Raw genomic sequence first — 14,272 nt, 5'->3', positions numbered from 1 at the left:
AAGTCACAACTTGTCCACCAGAGTGTTTTGGAGTTGTTGGATTGCATATTTGATGAGTTTGATGAGGGAAAGGCGAAAGTACCATTCACATCCATTGTGTTCGCTGAGCAGCTCACGTGACAATTAAAGGTAATGAACCTACTCCGAAGACTATAGGGATTATGACAATGGGCCAATTTGCCAAAATGATGAACAATCACTTTAAAGCAATACTTACCGATCTGGCATTTCACTCAGCACAGCACAAACATTTGAAAATCAACAGCTCCACCTCCCTCACAAGTCCCACCCACCTCTCCCTCCTGCAGCATCTCCACGAGCTCCCTCCCTCCCTGCTGCATGCGTTGGCATGGCAACGGTAAACAGAACAGGAACGCGAGTGAAACGGGAACAACACAAACAAACACAACACCGGAGTTTTAAACCGTATAAACGGACTCAGTGATGATGACTGATGAGTTTTATAATAAACTGTTGTTAGCCTACTGCTACTGGAGACGCAGGGGAAGTGATTCTTACAGATTACAGTTCTCAACGAGCCGGGCTGGCGGCCGGACCAGCGCCACCTGATGCGCTGGTTCAGGCCGAAAATAAATCCAGACCGAGCCGAGTCGAGCCGCGCCGGTCCGGAGTTCAACCGGGTCCGGACCGCTGAGAACTCACAGAGCTAACAGTAGCCTAGCCGTTAGCACAGAGCTAACAGTAGCCTAGCCGTTAGCCGTTAGCACTGGATGCTTTATAGACACATGTGACTTCCTGTGTTTACTTATCACTCGGGGCTGCTCACTATCAACGTTACAATATCAGACATGAAACTCCACGACCAGCTGCGGCTGCAGTTATTGGTCTTTTAAAAAACTATTTATTTCCAAAAACCTTCTTTCTTGTGTGTTGTGACTCTAGTCTCCTCTGCTCATGTCCTGCTACTGCTCTGTGTCAACTCAATAAGCGTTCTTCCTGGTCGGGAGGGGGGAGAGGAGGAGAGGGGTGCACAAAGTGATTACATATTAAGTAGGTTCGGTCGCTCGTCAAATCTTATTAATCGGACCGAATAATATTATTGGTCAGACTTTTCTCAGAATTATATGAGAATGAAAAAATGATGAGTTTTTAACCCTGTTGGGTTTCTCTTACATTTTAATGTATCATCAGATTATTAATAGCATTTTAACTTAGACAAAGAAATGTGCAAAAGTTCCAGAAAGGTAAGTATTGCTTTAATGAAGTTTGATAGCCTTCCCTCCACTACATCTGCCACACCTGTTGGATGCCGAGCCCCAAATATGTACCATTCCTTCCATCCAACATGTGTAACCTCTCTGATGCCATCATGTGGGCTTACAGCTGATTGAATTGTACCACTCATAACTAAGTTGAGAAAATGCTCTCTCTGATCATCATGGCTGTCGTTCCTCAGTCTGTCAGACCTGGAGGAGTTCGTCAGCGTGGCCGCGGTTGGCCTGGGCCAGCGTGTGGAGGAGGGCGACTACGGTGGCCTGGTGGTGGTCATGGGTCACCTATTGGCTGTAAAAGAACGACAAACCACCACGGACGCCATGTTTGAGCCTCTGCAGAAAACCATCACCCTGCTGAAGGTGTACGAGCAGGAGCTTCCTGATGTGGTCTACAAACAGTTGGAGGTGAGGACTGATGCTCAGTGGCTTCACATTACTTTTACCAGCATGTGTGTGTTCCTGTGTTTCTTCCAGCTGAGACGGAGCCATTCCTCTTACTTTCCCTTCGTGTCGTCCTCTGCCTCGTCTCTGTTCCGTATTCTTCCCTCTGGTCATTCGTCATCTGTCACTTCTGCCCTCCTTGTTTTTCCGTCCTCCTCTTTATCTCCATCTCTCTGTAACATTCTGTTTATCTACCTATCTGTCTGTCTGTCTGTAGGAGTTGCCAGAGAAGTGGAACAATGTGAAGAAGCAGGCGGTGTTGGTCAAACAACAGGTGGCGCCGCTGCAGGGCATCGAGGTGGCCAGCTTGCGTCGGAAGTGTGCGTCATTCGATGTGGAGCAGCACACCTTCAGGGAGCAGTTCCGCAACAAAGGGCCCTTCTGGTACAACCAATATCGATTTTTTTTCCCTCCAAGAATTTGATTAGAAACAATTCACTTCCATTAAAACACATGATTACAATTTTAAGCACCATATAAACACTGGATGAATGGCACAATGGAGCGTCTATTCCTGTAGTTGTCAATAACTCATATGAAGCATCTGTTACTGGTGTGTAAACAGTGAGTGACTGATGGCCCAATGTAGCTGTAATCATGACAATCATAGTGTAAATGATGACAAACATCAGGACTAAGTGATGTGTTCTGTCTGTGTGTGGAGCGCCTCTCTTAAATCACAGCGCAGAATTTACAAATAACAAGCAGCTCTTCTTTATAATCAGCTGATTAAAGTGAGTGTGTATGTGTTCCATCTGTAGGAATTTTTTAAATGGAAACATCTGAAAACAATGTAATCCGAGTGATGAGAGTCAAAACAGTAAATTTGCCGCTTGAAAAGATAAACAATGAGCAGAAGCTCACTATAAAGCTCAGTAAAACAAAATGAATGTCACACTTCCCAGCCTGTTAACACAGAAACCAGGACTTCTACATTTCCCTAACACACTTGAACAGGTCTGTCACTGATTCACTGCTTGGTGATATAACACAATGTGTCTGTGTTTGAGTTCCCCTGCTGGCAGTTTCTCTTTTCAAAAGCATTTGGTGAAAAGAAGCAGCAATTTGGAAACTTTGTCTTTTTCTCTATAGTAAAATGTGTTCATTAAGAATAAACTCATTCAAGCAAATTATCTCCATCAGAACATGACCTGTCACTCACAGTGAAGACAGTGAAGAGGGAGTATTAATTTATAACTATAATTAAAAATTAGGGGTGTGTATTGGCAAAAGTGTGGCGTGATACTATAATGTATTTTCCTTTTTTGACTAAGTTGACTAATGCTTGAGTATGTGATGAGCCAGAGAGCTGTACTCTCACAAGATCAGTAGCTGAATGACTGCTGCCAACCAGCAGTAAGAGTTTTAAATGCAACACAAAAATGAACCACCGCCGTGAATGTTTGCTCAGGGCTTCAGTTCAGACAAACCTTTTTTATTAGGAGCACAGTGGCCCCTAACTTAAAATGGAAGTGTGCAAGCGGAAAGTTTAGCGGCGCACACTGTAAACCGACTTGTGTTTTTCACAGCCAGCTGCAGGGTTTTAAGCTCCTCAAGCAGGCCAGGTGGATCCTGTTCCATGATCAGGGTCTGGGTGGAGCTGTAGGGGAGCAGAGAGAGAGAGAACACGGCCGGACCCCTTTTGGCCGTAACATCTGCTTATCTGCCTAACAACTGATGTGTTATGTGTTATAAGCAATTGATAAATTAGTAAGTTCTCAGTAGTGGCACTTTGAATGGAGTTGCCCAGAGTCAGTCAGTCAGTCAGTCAGTCAGTCAGTCAGCTTTTTTCTTGGTGACTAAGTTCATCTTACACCTTTAAAGAGATGAAACTGTCACTCTGCTCATCTTCTCACTGATAATAGAGAAGTGTTATCTTGAGGCGCTCACATCCGACAAGGCTAATTGAATCTCAATGTAATGATAATTAATTCATAGGTAGAGATGCTTCGTCATAACGTCTAATTGTCAGATTAGTTATGTGTATAATTGGTCTCTTAATAACCTGGTGATTATTTTCCCATTAATGTCATGGAAAGTCATTGTTAATTGTCACAGTGTGCAGTTAGGTCTGGTGTCGCTGCAGGCGAATCAGGCTTGGCAAAACTGCAGCCTTTCATTGTCTAAACACAGTCTGACTCATACTGGGGTTGCACAAATGTGTGTGTGTGTGTGTGTGTGTGTGTGTGTGTGTGTGTGTGTGTGTGTATTTTGATGGTTGCCTGCGTGCTCTCGTGCATCCGTCCAGGTTTGACAGCGAGAGCCCCCACCAGATGTTGGATGCGTTCCACTTGCAGATCCAGGAGCGGGAGGCGGTGATGGCCTCCCTGGTGGAGTCTGCCAGCCTGTTCGAGGTCACCGTCTCCGAGTACAAACAGCTTCGACAATGCAGGTAGAGCCCAAAGCTGGAAGGAGAAAGCATCACGCTCCTGTGCCAAATTTAAAACTAATGAGCCGCTGTGGCAGAGACACTCTTTTACATTCACAGTCGGCGTCTAAAGCGCCTCTGTTTTCACGCTGCTTTAAATTTGCTTTGTCCTCTCTCCTTCGTCCCTGAGGCGCGAGGTGGGCCTGCTGAAGGAGCTGTGGGACATGATCGCCATGGTGGAATCGAGCATGGCCGCCTGGCGGACAACTCGTTGGAGGGAGATCCACGTGGAGGACATGGAGCAGGAGTGCAAACATTTCTCTAAAGATATCCGGAGCCTGGATAAAGAGGTGAGGGAGGGGTGGGAGCAGGAGGCGGATGGATGGTGGATGGATGTTTAACACATCTTACAGGGAGGAAAGTCAAGGCTGGAAAGAAGGGTAGTCAGGAAAAATTAATCTTGAAACACTGACATGAATAAATAACTTCAAACTGTGATTGACCATTCACTGAACTGCTCTCCCTTCAAAGCCTTAGTAAATCTAACTAGGTGTGGCAGGCCTGCCAAGCCTGGGATCTCTCCACATGTTTAAGCAGTGTGCAGTGGACTGTAGTCAGAAAAATACCCTGCACTTACAGGAGTCAACACACTGAGATCTGTTTTTAAAAGCTACAAAAGCACCAGTATTGAGAAGCCGTGGATGCCCGGAGTTAAAACTGATGTTGGCAGCTCTGTCCTGCTCTTTGTTTTATCTGGGGAAGTTTACGCTTTAATGACCCCAGACAATGTCACGTAGAGTAGAATAGAATTCCTTTATCGTCACTGTACAGTGAAGCACAACACAAATTGGATGCATCCTCTCTCAGGTAAAAGTAATATAACAAAACGTAATATAAAAATATAAAAAGTAATATACAAATATACTGTAGATGTAGTACAAATCTAGTCCCACCTGTACAAATACAGCAAACATAAGCAAGTGATTTCACTTTGTGCAGGAGATTTCACATTATAAGGGGTGTACCTCGTGTGCTCAGCCTGATGGTGGGTGGGGGGCTCTGTCCTCTGTGGATCTTACTTTTCCAGGTGGATTCTGGCTGCTAGATAATTTCAGCTGTTAAACATATGGGTTAGTTATCCCTAAAAGTATTTTACATACAGGTGTGTAGGCCTATCTACAGCATTAGTACTGAATAGCTCTACACTCAAGTAGAAATATGCCTTGCTGCATCGTAGTCAAACACAGAAGAATAAATACGACTAAGATTAAAGGGGACATATTATTGAAACATAACTTTTTGAAGGCTCTTTAACATACAATATATTTAGGTGTTTGTCTTGCCTTCCGGCCCCCAAAATGTGAGAATTGACAAAAAAATCTGTAATTTTCAGCCTCCCTAGGTTGAAATCCATGTGGTTTTTGTGAGCTGTTCCTCCAGTTTTCTTCCAGTGATATCAGTATTTTTCCACCACCCCTACCTGATAACAGTAGAAGGGGTGGGGTGGGGCAAACAGTGGTTCATGTGCATATAAAGCGTCCCCCAACCTTTTTTGGCATTTGACCCCAAATTGACATCACAAATCTCTGGCGACCCCGTGGCTGTCAATCAAGATCAAGATGCTCAATTTATATTCGAGAAAGTGAAAGTATAGAATACAGGTGTTTAAGATTGTGTGTGGTGTCTGTTATCCTAATTATTAGTTGTTTTTTTTAAAAATCATTTACTAGACATTTCAGGGGACCCCATTTGAATTCCAGGCGGCCCCACATGGGGTCCCGACCCCAAGGTTGAAAAACACTGATTTAAAGGGACAGGCACTGCTGAACAGGGCTGTTTTGAGATGATGAAAAGAGCTGTGATGTTTGATCCTTGGGGTATTTTGACCAAAACATATCACAGACATGTCTTTAAGATTTAATACTAAATTGCAGCTTCTGGTTCCTGTTCTCTGTCCAAATCCTGTCTCCTGATCGTTGGCCCTTGTCTCCTGTAGGTCAGAGCATGGGAGGCCTACACTGGTTTGGACAGCAGGGTAAAGAACCTCCTCACCTCCCTCCGTGCCGTGGCCGAGCTCCAAAACCCGGCCATACGAGCCCGACACTGGCACCAGCTGATGGCTGCTACCGGAGTCCGCTTCACCATGGACCAGGTGAGAGATGACATCACTGTTCAGTCTGTGGTTGAGTTTTGTCATGGTGTTGTTTCTATTAGCACAGTTACAGCAGTTTTTTCACATTTGATATAAGCAGTGATGCTAACAGTGCAGCACTGGTTTAAGAGAGAGCATCAAGAGGGACACACATACACACACACTCCAGTTATTTTCCTATTTTCTTCCCTAGCTCTGTTGGACCTTATAGCAGCTGCTTCAGTCACCTATAGAAAAGTAACAAGAGGAGAAAACTTTTAATCCTTTAGCACCAGCCTCCCTCTAAAGGCAAATACTAAAACAAGTGAATTACTTTTTTCCATTAGACAGTGTCCATGAACATTTATCTCAAGTTGCAAGTATATGGAACCAGACAACCTGGATTTGATGGCATATTTTCTATATATAGTTTTAGGAATTCTACACACATATAAAGGGAATACAAGAGCTGTTTATTTAACTTCATAATGTGTCATTGTTTTAAGATAATCTCTGAACTGAGACATCAAAGACTCATATTTGAGCCACCTGCAGGCACTGAGTTACCACAGTAATATAAATCATTTCCTGCTGGTGGCATTGTATTTGGTGATGGAGGTCTAACAGTGTAACAGAGTGTCCCTGTCAAACTAAAACCAGTAGTCACACCTGTAATACAGTTGCATGCCTCTACAGTATGTCTCCTGGGTTTCCCATTATTTTGCAGGCTGCTGCTTTGTTTCCCTTTTTCACTCTAAAACTGGAGAAAACTAAAATAATACACTGATATTGATTCAAATATTGCAAATGATTGTTTCATGTTTAACTTTATGTATTTTGGAGATCATTTAAGTGTGAGAGCTACGGATGGAAATTAGCTTTGAGCTAAATCCGGCATATTTACATGACATGATGTGTGTTCATTAATGTGCATTGTCCTCGTCAAATAAACAATAAAATGAAATGAAAAAAATGGTGAGAGAGATGTGAGATTGTTTTGGAATCTCCGGTTGCTATGGATACGGTACGTCTTCTGTGGGTGCGTTTATGGCTTCTTTGTGTGTGTGTGTGTGTGTCTGTGTGTGCGGGGTGCACTTGGCAGAGGTTCATAAAGGTGTATTGTCTTGAAATTTCCGACCAAGTTGCGGAGTTTACTTTCATCAACTTACCAACTGGAGCTTTAATACCGCGGTTAATAGTGAAAACCAGTAATTGTGACATCCCTATAATGCAGCCTATACCAGGTGTGGGTGAAGTGCTGACGTGGTTTTTTTGTGAACAGGAGACCACTCTGGCCGACCTGCTGCAGCTCAACCTGCACTGCTTTGAGGAGGAAGTGAGAGGGATCGTGGACAAGGCGGTGAAAGAGATGGGGATGGAGAAGGTTCTCTCTGAGCTCAACTCCACGTGGACCGGTACAGCAAGGCACTCGCTCTCAGAGTTTTCCATCTTGCCGTCATGTGAGCGGTTAACCCAGAGTAGTCCCGTCCCCCTCTCCAGGTATGCAGTTCCAGTACGAGCCACACCACCGCACCCAGGTGCCGCTGCTGCGCACGGACGAGGAGCTGATCGAGACGCTGGAGGACAACCAGGTCCAGCTGCAGAACCTCATGTCGTCCAAGCACGTCGCCCACTTCATGGACGAGGTGTCGTCGTGGCAGAGCAAGCTGTCCGTGGCCGACTCCGTCATCTCCATCTGGTTCGAGGTGCAGCGGACGTGGACCCACCTGGAGAGCATCTTCATCGGCTCAGAGGACATCCGCTCACAGCTGCCTGAGGTCACACAGGAACACCTACACACTCACACGCGCTTAATTACTGCTCTTTCAGGTGACACACTCAGGCCTTAACCTGCCATATGAGCGCAGATAGCATGACTGTTAATGGATGTTAATTAAGAATGCACTAATTAGCCCACACTGCCGGTTTAGGAGCTGAGATTACACACCTTTTTAATTGCTCCCACGATGTTTGGGCTGCACTTGAACCCAGATGTTTGCACTTAAACCTGTGATTCTGCTCTCTCTCCCTCTCCTCTCTCTCTCTCTCTTTCTCTCTTTCCTGTGGGAACCTAAACTCCCTGGTCCCCTCCCTCCCTCCACCTGAAACCCTCTGCAGGACTCCAAGCGCTTTGAGGGAATTGATTCAGATTTCAAAGAGCTGGTGAATGCCCTGCACCAAACGCCCAACGTGATAGAGGCCACCAATAAACCGGGCCTGTTTGCTAAACTGGAGGACATTCAGAGCAGGTGAGAGCTGGCTCCACGAGGCTCAGTGATATTCTGTGTCCTTCTTCACACTGACCTTCCCTCACACAGATACTCACGTCTGAGTCTAGACTTGCCATGAAACTAAAATAGTTCAAATTGTAGAGAATTCTTAAGGTTGTTCACATGCACAGAAATATTTGCTGATACACACACATACAGTACTGTTGAAACATTTTTTTTTTTTTACCAAACAAGTCAGTGCAACATATGCACAGCAGATATATTTACATTGGAGTGAACAAAAATATGCTCACAAAACAGGAAACTAAAAAAGAAAATTGCAGAAAAAAATAGAAAAACTCTCCCTCTTCCTCTCTCTGCAACGTCTTCCATTGTTGTTGTAAAAAAAAAAAGGAAAGAAATATGCTCACCTGTGGTCTTTTGAGTGTCATTTTGAGTTGCAAAATGTGTGTAAAGCAGAAAATGTTTAAAGTTTTGGAGACTTGAGAAGAGGTTCTGCTCTCTGTGTGTCAGTTTATATGTATCTGTGCTATGGATGTCATTTTAGTGCGTTAGCAATTGGAAAAAACTGTAATGTCCAAGGGGCTTGGGACCGTTCCCAGGATGTGAACAATGATTATTACAATAATAATAATGTGAGTTCAAAGTAGATTTTCAGGTTTTTATAGGTAGGTTTTCTAAGTGGCAGGTGTGCACGGTATAAACACTAACCACCGTCTGAACTCACCCTCATTTATAACCAATGAAGAATTATCATGCAGCCTAACAGATCATTGTGACTCTGGTGTTGGCTGCTGTCCAATCTGATAATTGGACTGATGCGATCGATGCTTTGGGACTGTCTAGTTATTCTTTTTAGCATTTAAGGTAATAGGTATTAAGACTGAGGTATTTTGTGGCTGGAATTGTATTTGATGACACTGTGACCGGGCTGTGGCTCACCAGCTTTTGAAGCTTCATTTTCCCTCATTGCCATTCGCAGGGTGTTTGCGTACTTGTAATCTGTCTGAAATAAATGAAATGAAATGTGTGACACTGTGTTGTTTCTCTGCAGGCTGTCTCTGTGTGAAAAAGCTCTGGCAGAATATCTGGACACCAAGCGTCTGGCCTTCCCCAGGTTTTACTTCATCTCCTCGGCCGATCTGCTGGACATCCTCTCTAATGGGACCAACCCACATCAGGTGGCTTCACTTTACTTTTTTTTTTTTTATTGCCGGAGGTGCAGCAATGAATCTTTGGCTTGGCTCTCTCTCTGTGCAGGACTTTTCTGCTTCTTTGCTGTTGTTGCCTTGTGCAGTTCCCTCAGCGTCCACACAGGGGCAATCTCGGTCGTAGTTTGGCAGCCAACTCCAGCCTCCATCACCAGGACGTTGTCTTTTACATTTCCAGGAAATAAATCTCTGTTAAGCACAACTTTCCTCTGAATATCTCAGAGAGGATGTGAGCTGGCATGCAGCATAACGTGGATCCTACACCTCTGAACCGCAATAATGAAACGTTATTTATTTGTGCGACGGTGAAGAAAAATACCCGTCGGACCATGAGCCCACTGTAAATTGAGTCTGACCTTAATGTGTGTGTGTGTGTGTTTGTTCAGGTCCAGAAGCATCTGTCTAAGCTGTTTGACAACATGGCTAAGATGCAGTTTGAAGCAGATGGAGAGGGGAATCCTTCTAAAACTGGTCTGGGCATGTACAGCAAAGAGGAGGAATACGTCCCCTTCAATCAGGCCTGTGACTGCACCGGCCAGGTAACACACACCTGCTGGGGAACTGAGATGCCTTAACGGGGTTCCCACTCTTTTCTTGTAATCATTTCCCAGGACTTTTCCAGGACATTTTCAGCTGCTACAGTCTGAGAGACATACTATTAGGCCTTACACATCGCCCCGTCCCATTCATGCTTTGGAGAATTTATAGTTCGACAGTTGTACTTTCCTTTGTACATTCAACCAGTTTGTTTTTATATTTATTTAATCTCCCTCACCCCCATAAGTTTGATTTAAAGATGTGCAACCTACAGTACAGTATGGCTCTAACTTATCTATGAAATAATATCTTACGTGCTCAGAAATTAAGACAAATTTATCATGTTGTTTTTGGTTTTAAACCACACCTAAAACAGCTCTCTTTTCTCGACGGGCACATCTTTGGAAAAGAAATCCTTAGTCGGGTCTGAAGAAGTCAAATAGAGCTCTGGTAGCTCATGCCACCATGTGATAATTAATTTTCCAGGACAACTCAAGCTTTTCCGGGACATTTTATCCTTTTTCTCAATTTCCATGTGTTTTCCATGACTAGATAATTGGTCAACTATTTTCTAGGTTTCCCAGGACGTGTGGGAACCCTGCTTAACTTCCATGCGGACTGAGCTAAATGCTCATTTCCACATTTCTTATCTTCATCTTCATCAGTCTCAGTGAATCCACAGACGTGGTACTGTAGATGAACAGATGAGAGAATTCTCTTACCTGCTGTTTTCTGTGATGGAAAAGACACTGAGGGAAAAGCACGCAGCAAATACAGATATTCTAACACACAATAAAGGTTATAAATGAAATTGAGACTGTCGATGCCCCTGGGGTTTTGCATATCAAAGCCCATAAATCCATTAATTTTCCATTACATCCCATAGTATTTGCCTGACTCCACATCCACTCTAATGCTTATTAATGACCTCATTAGGGTCCATTGATAAGAAAGCCCGTTGGTGCTCACTTGATAGACAGAGCAATGTTTTTCTTCATTTGTATTCATGACACTGTTTTTGGGTTTTGTTTTCTCATATGTGTGTGTGTGTGTAAGGTGGAGGTGTGGCTGAACCGGGTGCTGGACACCATGCGTTCCACAGTTCGCCACGAGATGACGGAAGCTGTGGCGGCTTACGAGGACAAACCCAGAGAGCAGTGGCTGTTTGAGTATCCAGCTCAGGTAAACACGCTCTGCGGGGATGAAACCAGATTGAACTGTTTCTCTCTGAGATATTTCAGTCCAGTGCACACACTCTGCTAAAGCCTCACACACACAGTGACTATCTCTGCCTGACATCACTGGTTTGCATGTGGCTTTTACCAGTTGTAGGTAAAAATTCAGTTGCTGGGTTGCGTTTCACTTACTGAGCAAATCTTCCCTTCTGTTCATTTATCGTCCGATGTTCCAAAATGTTCCATAATCTGTGACCATCAGTTTCTGAGCCGCCACAGATTAGAGTAGCAGATACCAACACATGAAGTGGGTGTGATTTCTAGATACAGTGGATACACACACAACTTGGCAACAGATTCTGTTTGGATAACAGGCAACATTTATCACTATTTGAAACTACAGGGCAGGCTGCTGAAGTCCAGGATATGGCCTTGAAAAAAGATGGAATTCTGTATCCAGGTCACAGACGATCACTGACACTGAGATGCCAGCCAGGCTAGAGGGGTCTCCACCCAAATAATAAACATGATTTTAAAGGGAAAGTTCAACATGTTGGCAAATTTTCCTACTGACATAATCCCTATAGTGTTAGGAGTAAGTTCATTACCTTTAAAGCAGAAGTGAGTGATCCGGTCGTTTTCGCTAATGCTGCGTTCCAGGCAGGCTTTTGAAATCGTAAATTACAGCTTCAAGTCACAACTTACGACTTTGTAGCGTTCCAGGCAACCCACTCGTGTTTTTCCGACCTGTTTTACCGGTGAAAGTCACTATAACGGCCACTCGTAACTTCCGACCGGTGAACTCGTACCAGATCGAACTGGTACCACTTCACGGTCGGAAAAATACGAGTTTCCTTGAACGCACCATAACAGTCCTCGTCGCTACGTCACCACATTCACGGCGTTCCTTGGCTGCACACACAGCCCTGCATGCCGTTCTCTCTCCTCATTGGATAAAAACTGTAGGATACGATAAATGTTTTCTCTTCGGCTCAGAGCAGAGCAGAGGGACTGACAGACCCGTGTTTCAGTCCAAACACTCTATGTAAGTGATTGCTGTCGGAAGATATAACTATTTAAGACTTATATTAACACAAATATATCACTCACTTCTGCTTTAATTGTTGGTGCACGTTTTTTTTTAGATCGGCGGAACAGAGACGCAAGCTGCTCAGCTAACGCAATGGAGGCGAATGGTACTTTCCCCTTTCCCTCATCAAACTCATCAAATACACAATCCAACAACTCCAAAAGTTGTGACCTGCACATTCACCACACTACTGTATGAAATAATCGTGAAACATTATGATACGGAGTTGTTTTCGAGGCAAATGTGTAGCCGGAACTACATTCCAGACGCGGCTGCTGGGCGGAGAGGCTTCAAAAATGCGAGTAGTTCTGAATATTTGCTTCATGTGTCGTAATGTTACATAATCATATGTTATTATTTCATAATATGGTCAATGTGCAGGTCACAACTTCTCCAAGAGAGTGTTTTGGAGTTGTTGGATTGTGTATTTGATGAGTTTGATGAGGGAAATGTGGAAATAGAGCTCACGTCTCTGCTCTGCCAATCTAAAAACATCTTGCACAATTAAAGGTGATACACCTACTCCTAAAACTATAGGGATTATGGCAATAGGCCAATTTGCCAAAATGTTTAACTATTGCTTTAAATAAACATAACACATTATTATGAAGCTGGTATGGTATGTCCATAATGCTAATCCAGCTAAAGTATTAGCAGTACCATATGAAGAGAAATAGATTTTTGAGTATTGAGAAAAATCAATGTATCTTCCCTTTCTGTAAAACAAACTCAGATGGGGGCGCCTTATGGATCAGTGGGTTGAGCAGAGGCCACAGTTCGAATCCCGAATCTGGTTGCCCTTTGCTGCATGTCATCCCCCCTCTCTCTGCCTCCCCATTTCCTGTCTCTCTTAACTATCCAATCAATTAAAGGCAAAAAGCCCAAAACATAAAACAAACTCAGACGTTTAATGACTCATCCTGCACTCGTCCTAATGATATTCTGAGATCTGTTTCTGAGCATCTTGAAGGCTTAGTTCTTACTTCCGGTCTGGAGGCTCAGGTCTGACCTGTGGCTCTCTGCTGCAGGAACCTCATGACTCTTAGAGAGTTTGGTTGTAACGTGAGGGAACATAAAGGAGCGTGTCAACATTTTTATCAACCCAGTTTTTCTCTTGTGTGGGTCGTAACAACCGGTCAGTTAGATGAAAATAGGATTCTAAAAAGTGAGGGGGACGTCTCCCTCTGATCTCCAGCCGAAATTACGCCTCTGACAGATTAATGGGCAGGTCACATAAAAACCACTCGGCCCATCCAGTGCTCACTGAAGCCCACTTTTCACGCTGATCAGCAAAAACGAGCTCAGAAATTAACTTTGCATCTCAATCCAAACTTTTGCAGAAATAAAGAGATTGTTAAGACACAGGGTTTTTAGTTCAATGTATGCTGATATCTTTAATTCTCATTTGGCTCAGGTCCTACAGTACATTTGTTTCACATCTGGATACACATACAGTACAGTACACACATCATGCCATCTCAATCTGTGCTTCCTTTCCTGTGCTGGGATCAGGTGGCGCTGACCTGCACTCAGATCTGGTGGACGTCAGACGTTGGCATGGCCTTCGGCCGTCTGGAGGAGGGCTACGACAACGCCATGAAGGAATACTACAGGAAACAGGTGTCCCAGCTCAACACCCTCATCTCCATGCTGATTGGTCAGCTCACGCCGGGCGACCGACAGAAGGTTATGACCATCTGTACCATCGACGTCCACGCCAGAGACGTGGTGGCCAAGATGATCGCTCAGAAGGTGAGGAGGGAGGGGAGGGGGCTGTTACCAGTGAGTCATGCGCTCAAGATATTCAAGCATGTTATCTCATTTCCATAATTAGAAGGTGGGAAAGCTGCGAT

The 14,272-nt window shown here is 44.2% G+C and overlaps 1 protein-coding gene across 3 annotated transcripts in view; it reads left to right on the top strand.

Annotated features, from left to right (window-relative positions):
* Positions 1-14,272, top strand: part of dnah9 (dynein, axonemal, heavy chain 9) — a gene marked incomplete at both ends in the record, with an annotated part of 177,490 nt that overhangs the window by 29,229 nt on the left and 133,989 nt on the right. For all 3 annotated transcript variants that reach the window (XM_083994241.1, XM_083994240.1, XM_083994242.1), the window contains 12 exons: positions 1,418-1,640; positions 1,894-2,060; positions 3,925-4,068; positions 4,235-4,394; positions 6,041-6,196; positions 7,458-7,590; positions 7,676-7,953; positions 8,294-8,424; positions 9,461-9,587; positions 10,004-10,156; positions 11,211-11,336; positions 13,932-14,171. In XM_083994241.1, the coding sequence (XP_083850367.1) occupies positions 1,418-1,640; positions 1,894-2,060; positions 3,925-4,068; positions 4,235-4,394; positions 6,041-6,196; positions 7,458-7,590; positions 7,676-7,953; positions 8,294-8,424; positions 9,461-9,587; positions 10,004-10,156; positions 11,211-11,336; positions 13,932-14,171 (2,038 nt within the window). The remainder of the gene's footprint in view (positions 1-1,417; positions 1,641-1,893; positions 2,061-3,924; positions 4,069-4,234; positions 4,395-6,040; positions 6,197-7,457; positions 7,591-7,675; positions 7,954-8,293; positions 8,425-9,460; positions 9,588-10,003; positions 10,157-11,210; positions 11,337-13,931; positions 14,172-14,272) is intronic.

This window comes from Trachurus trachurus (genome assembly GCF_905171665.1).
Source record: "Trachurus trachurus genome assembly, chromosome: 19".
In the NCBI taxonomy this organism is placed as follows: Eukaryota; Metazoa; Chordata; class Actinopteri; order Carangiformes; family Carangidae; genus Trachurus; species Trachurus trachurus.
Note: the sequence above shows the minus strand (reverse complement) of the source record. Positions and strands in the feature narration are given on the sequence as shown.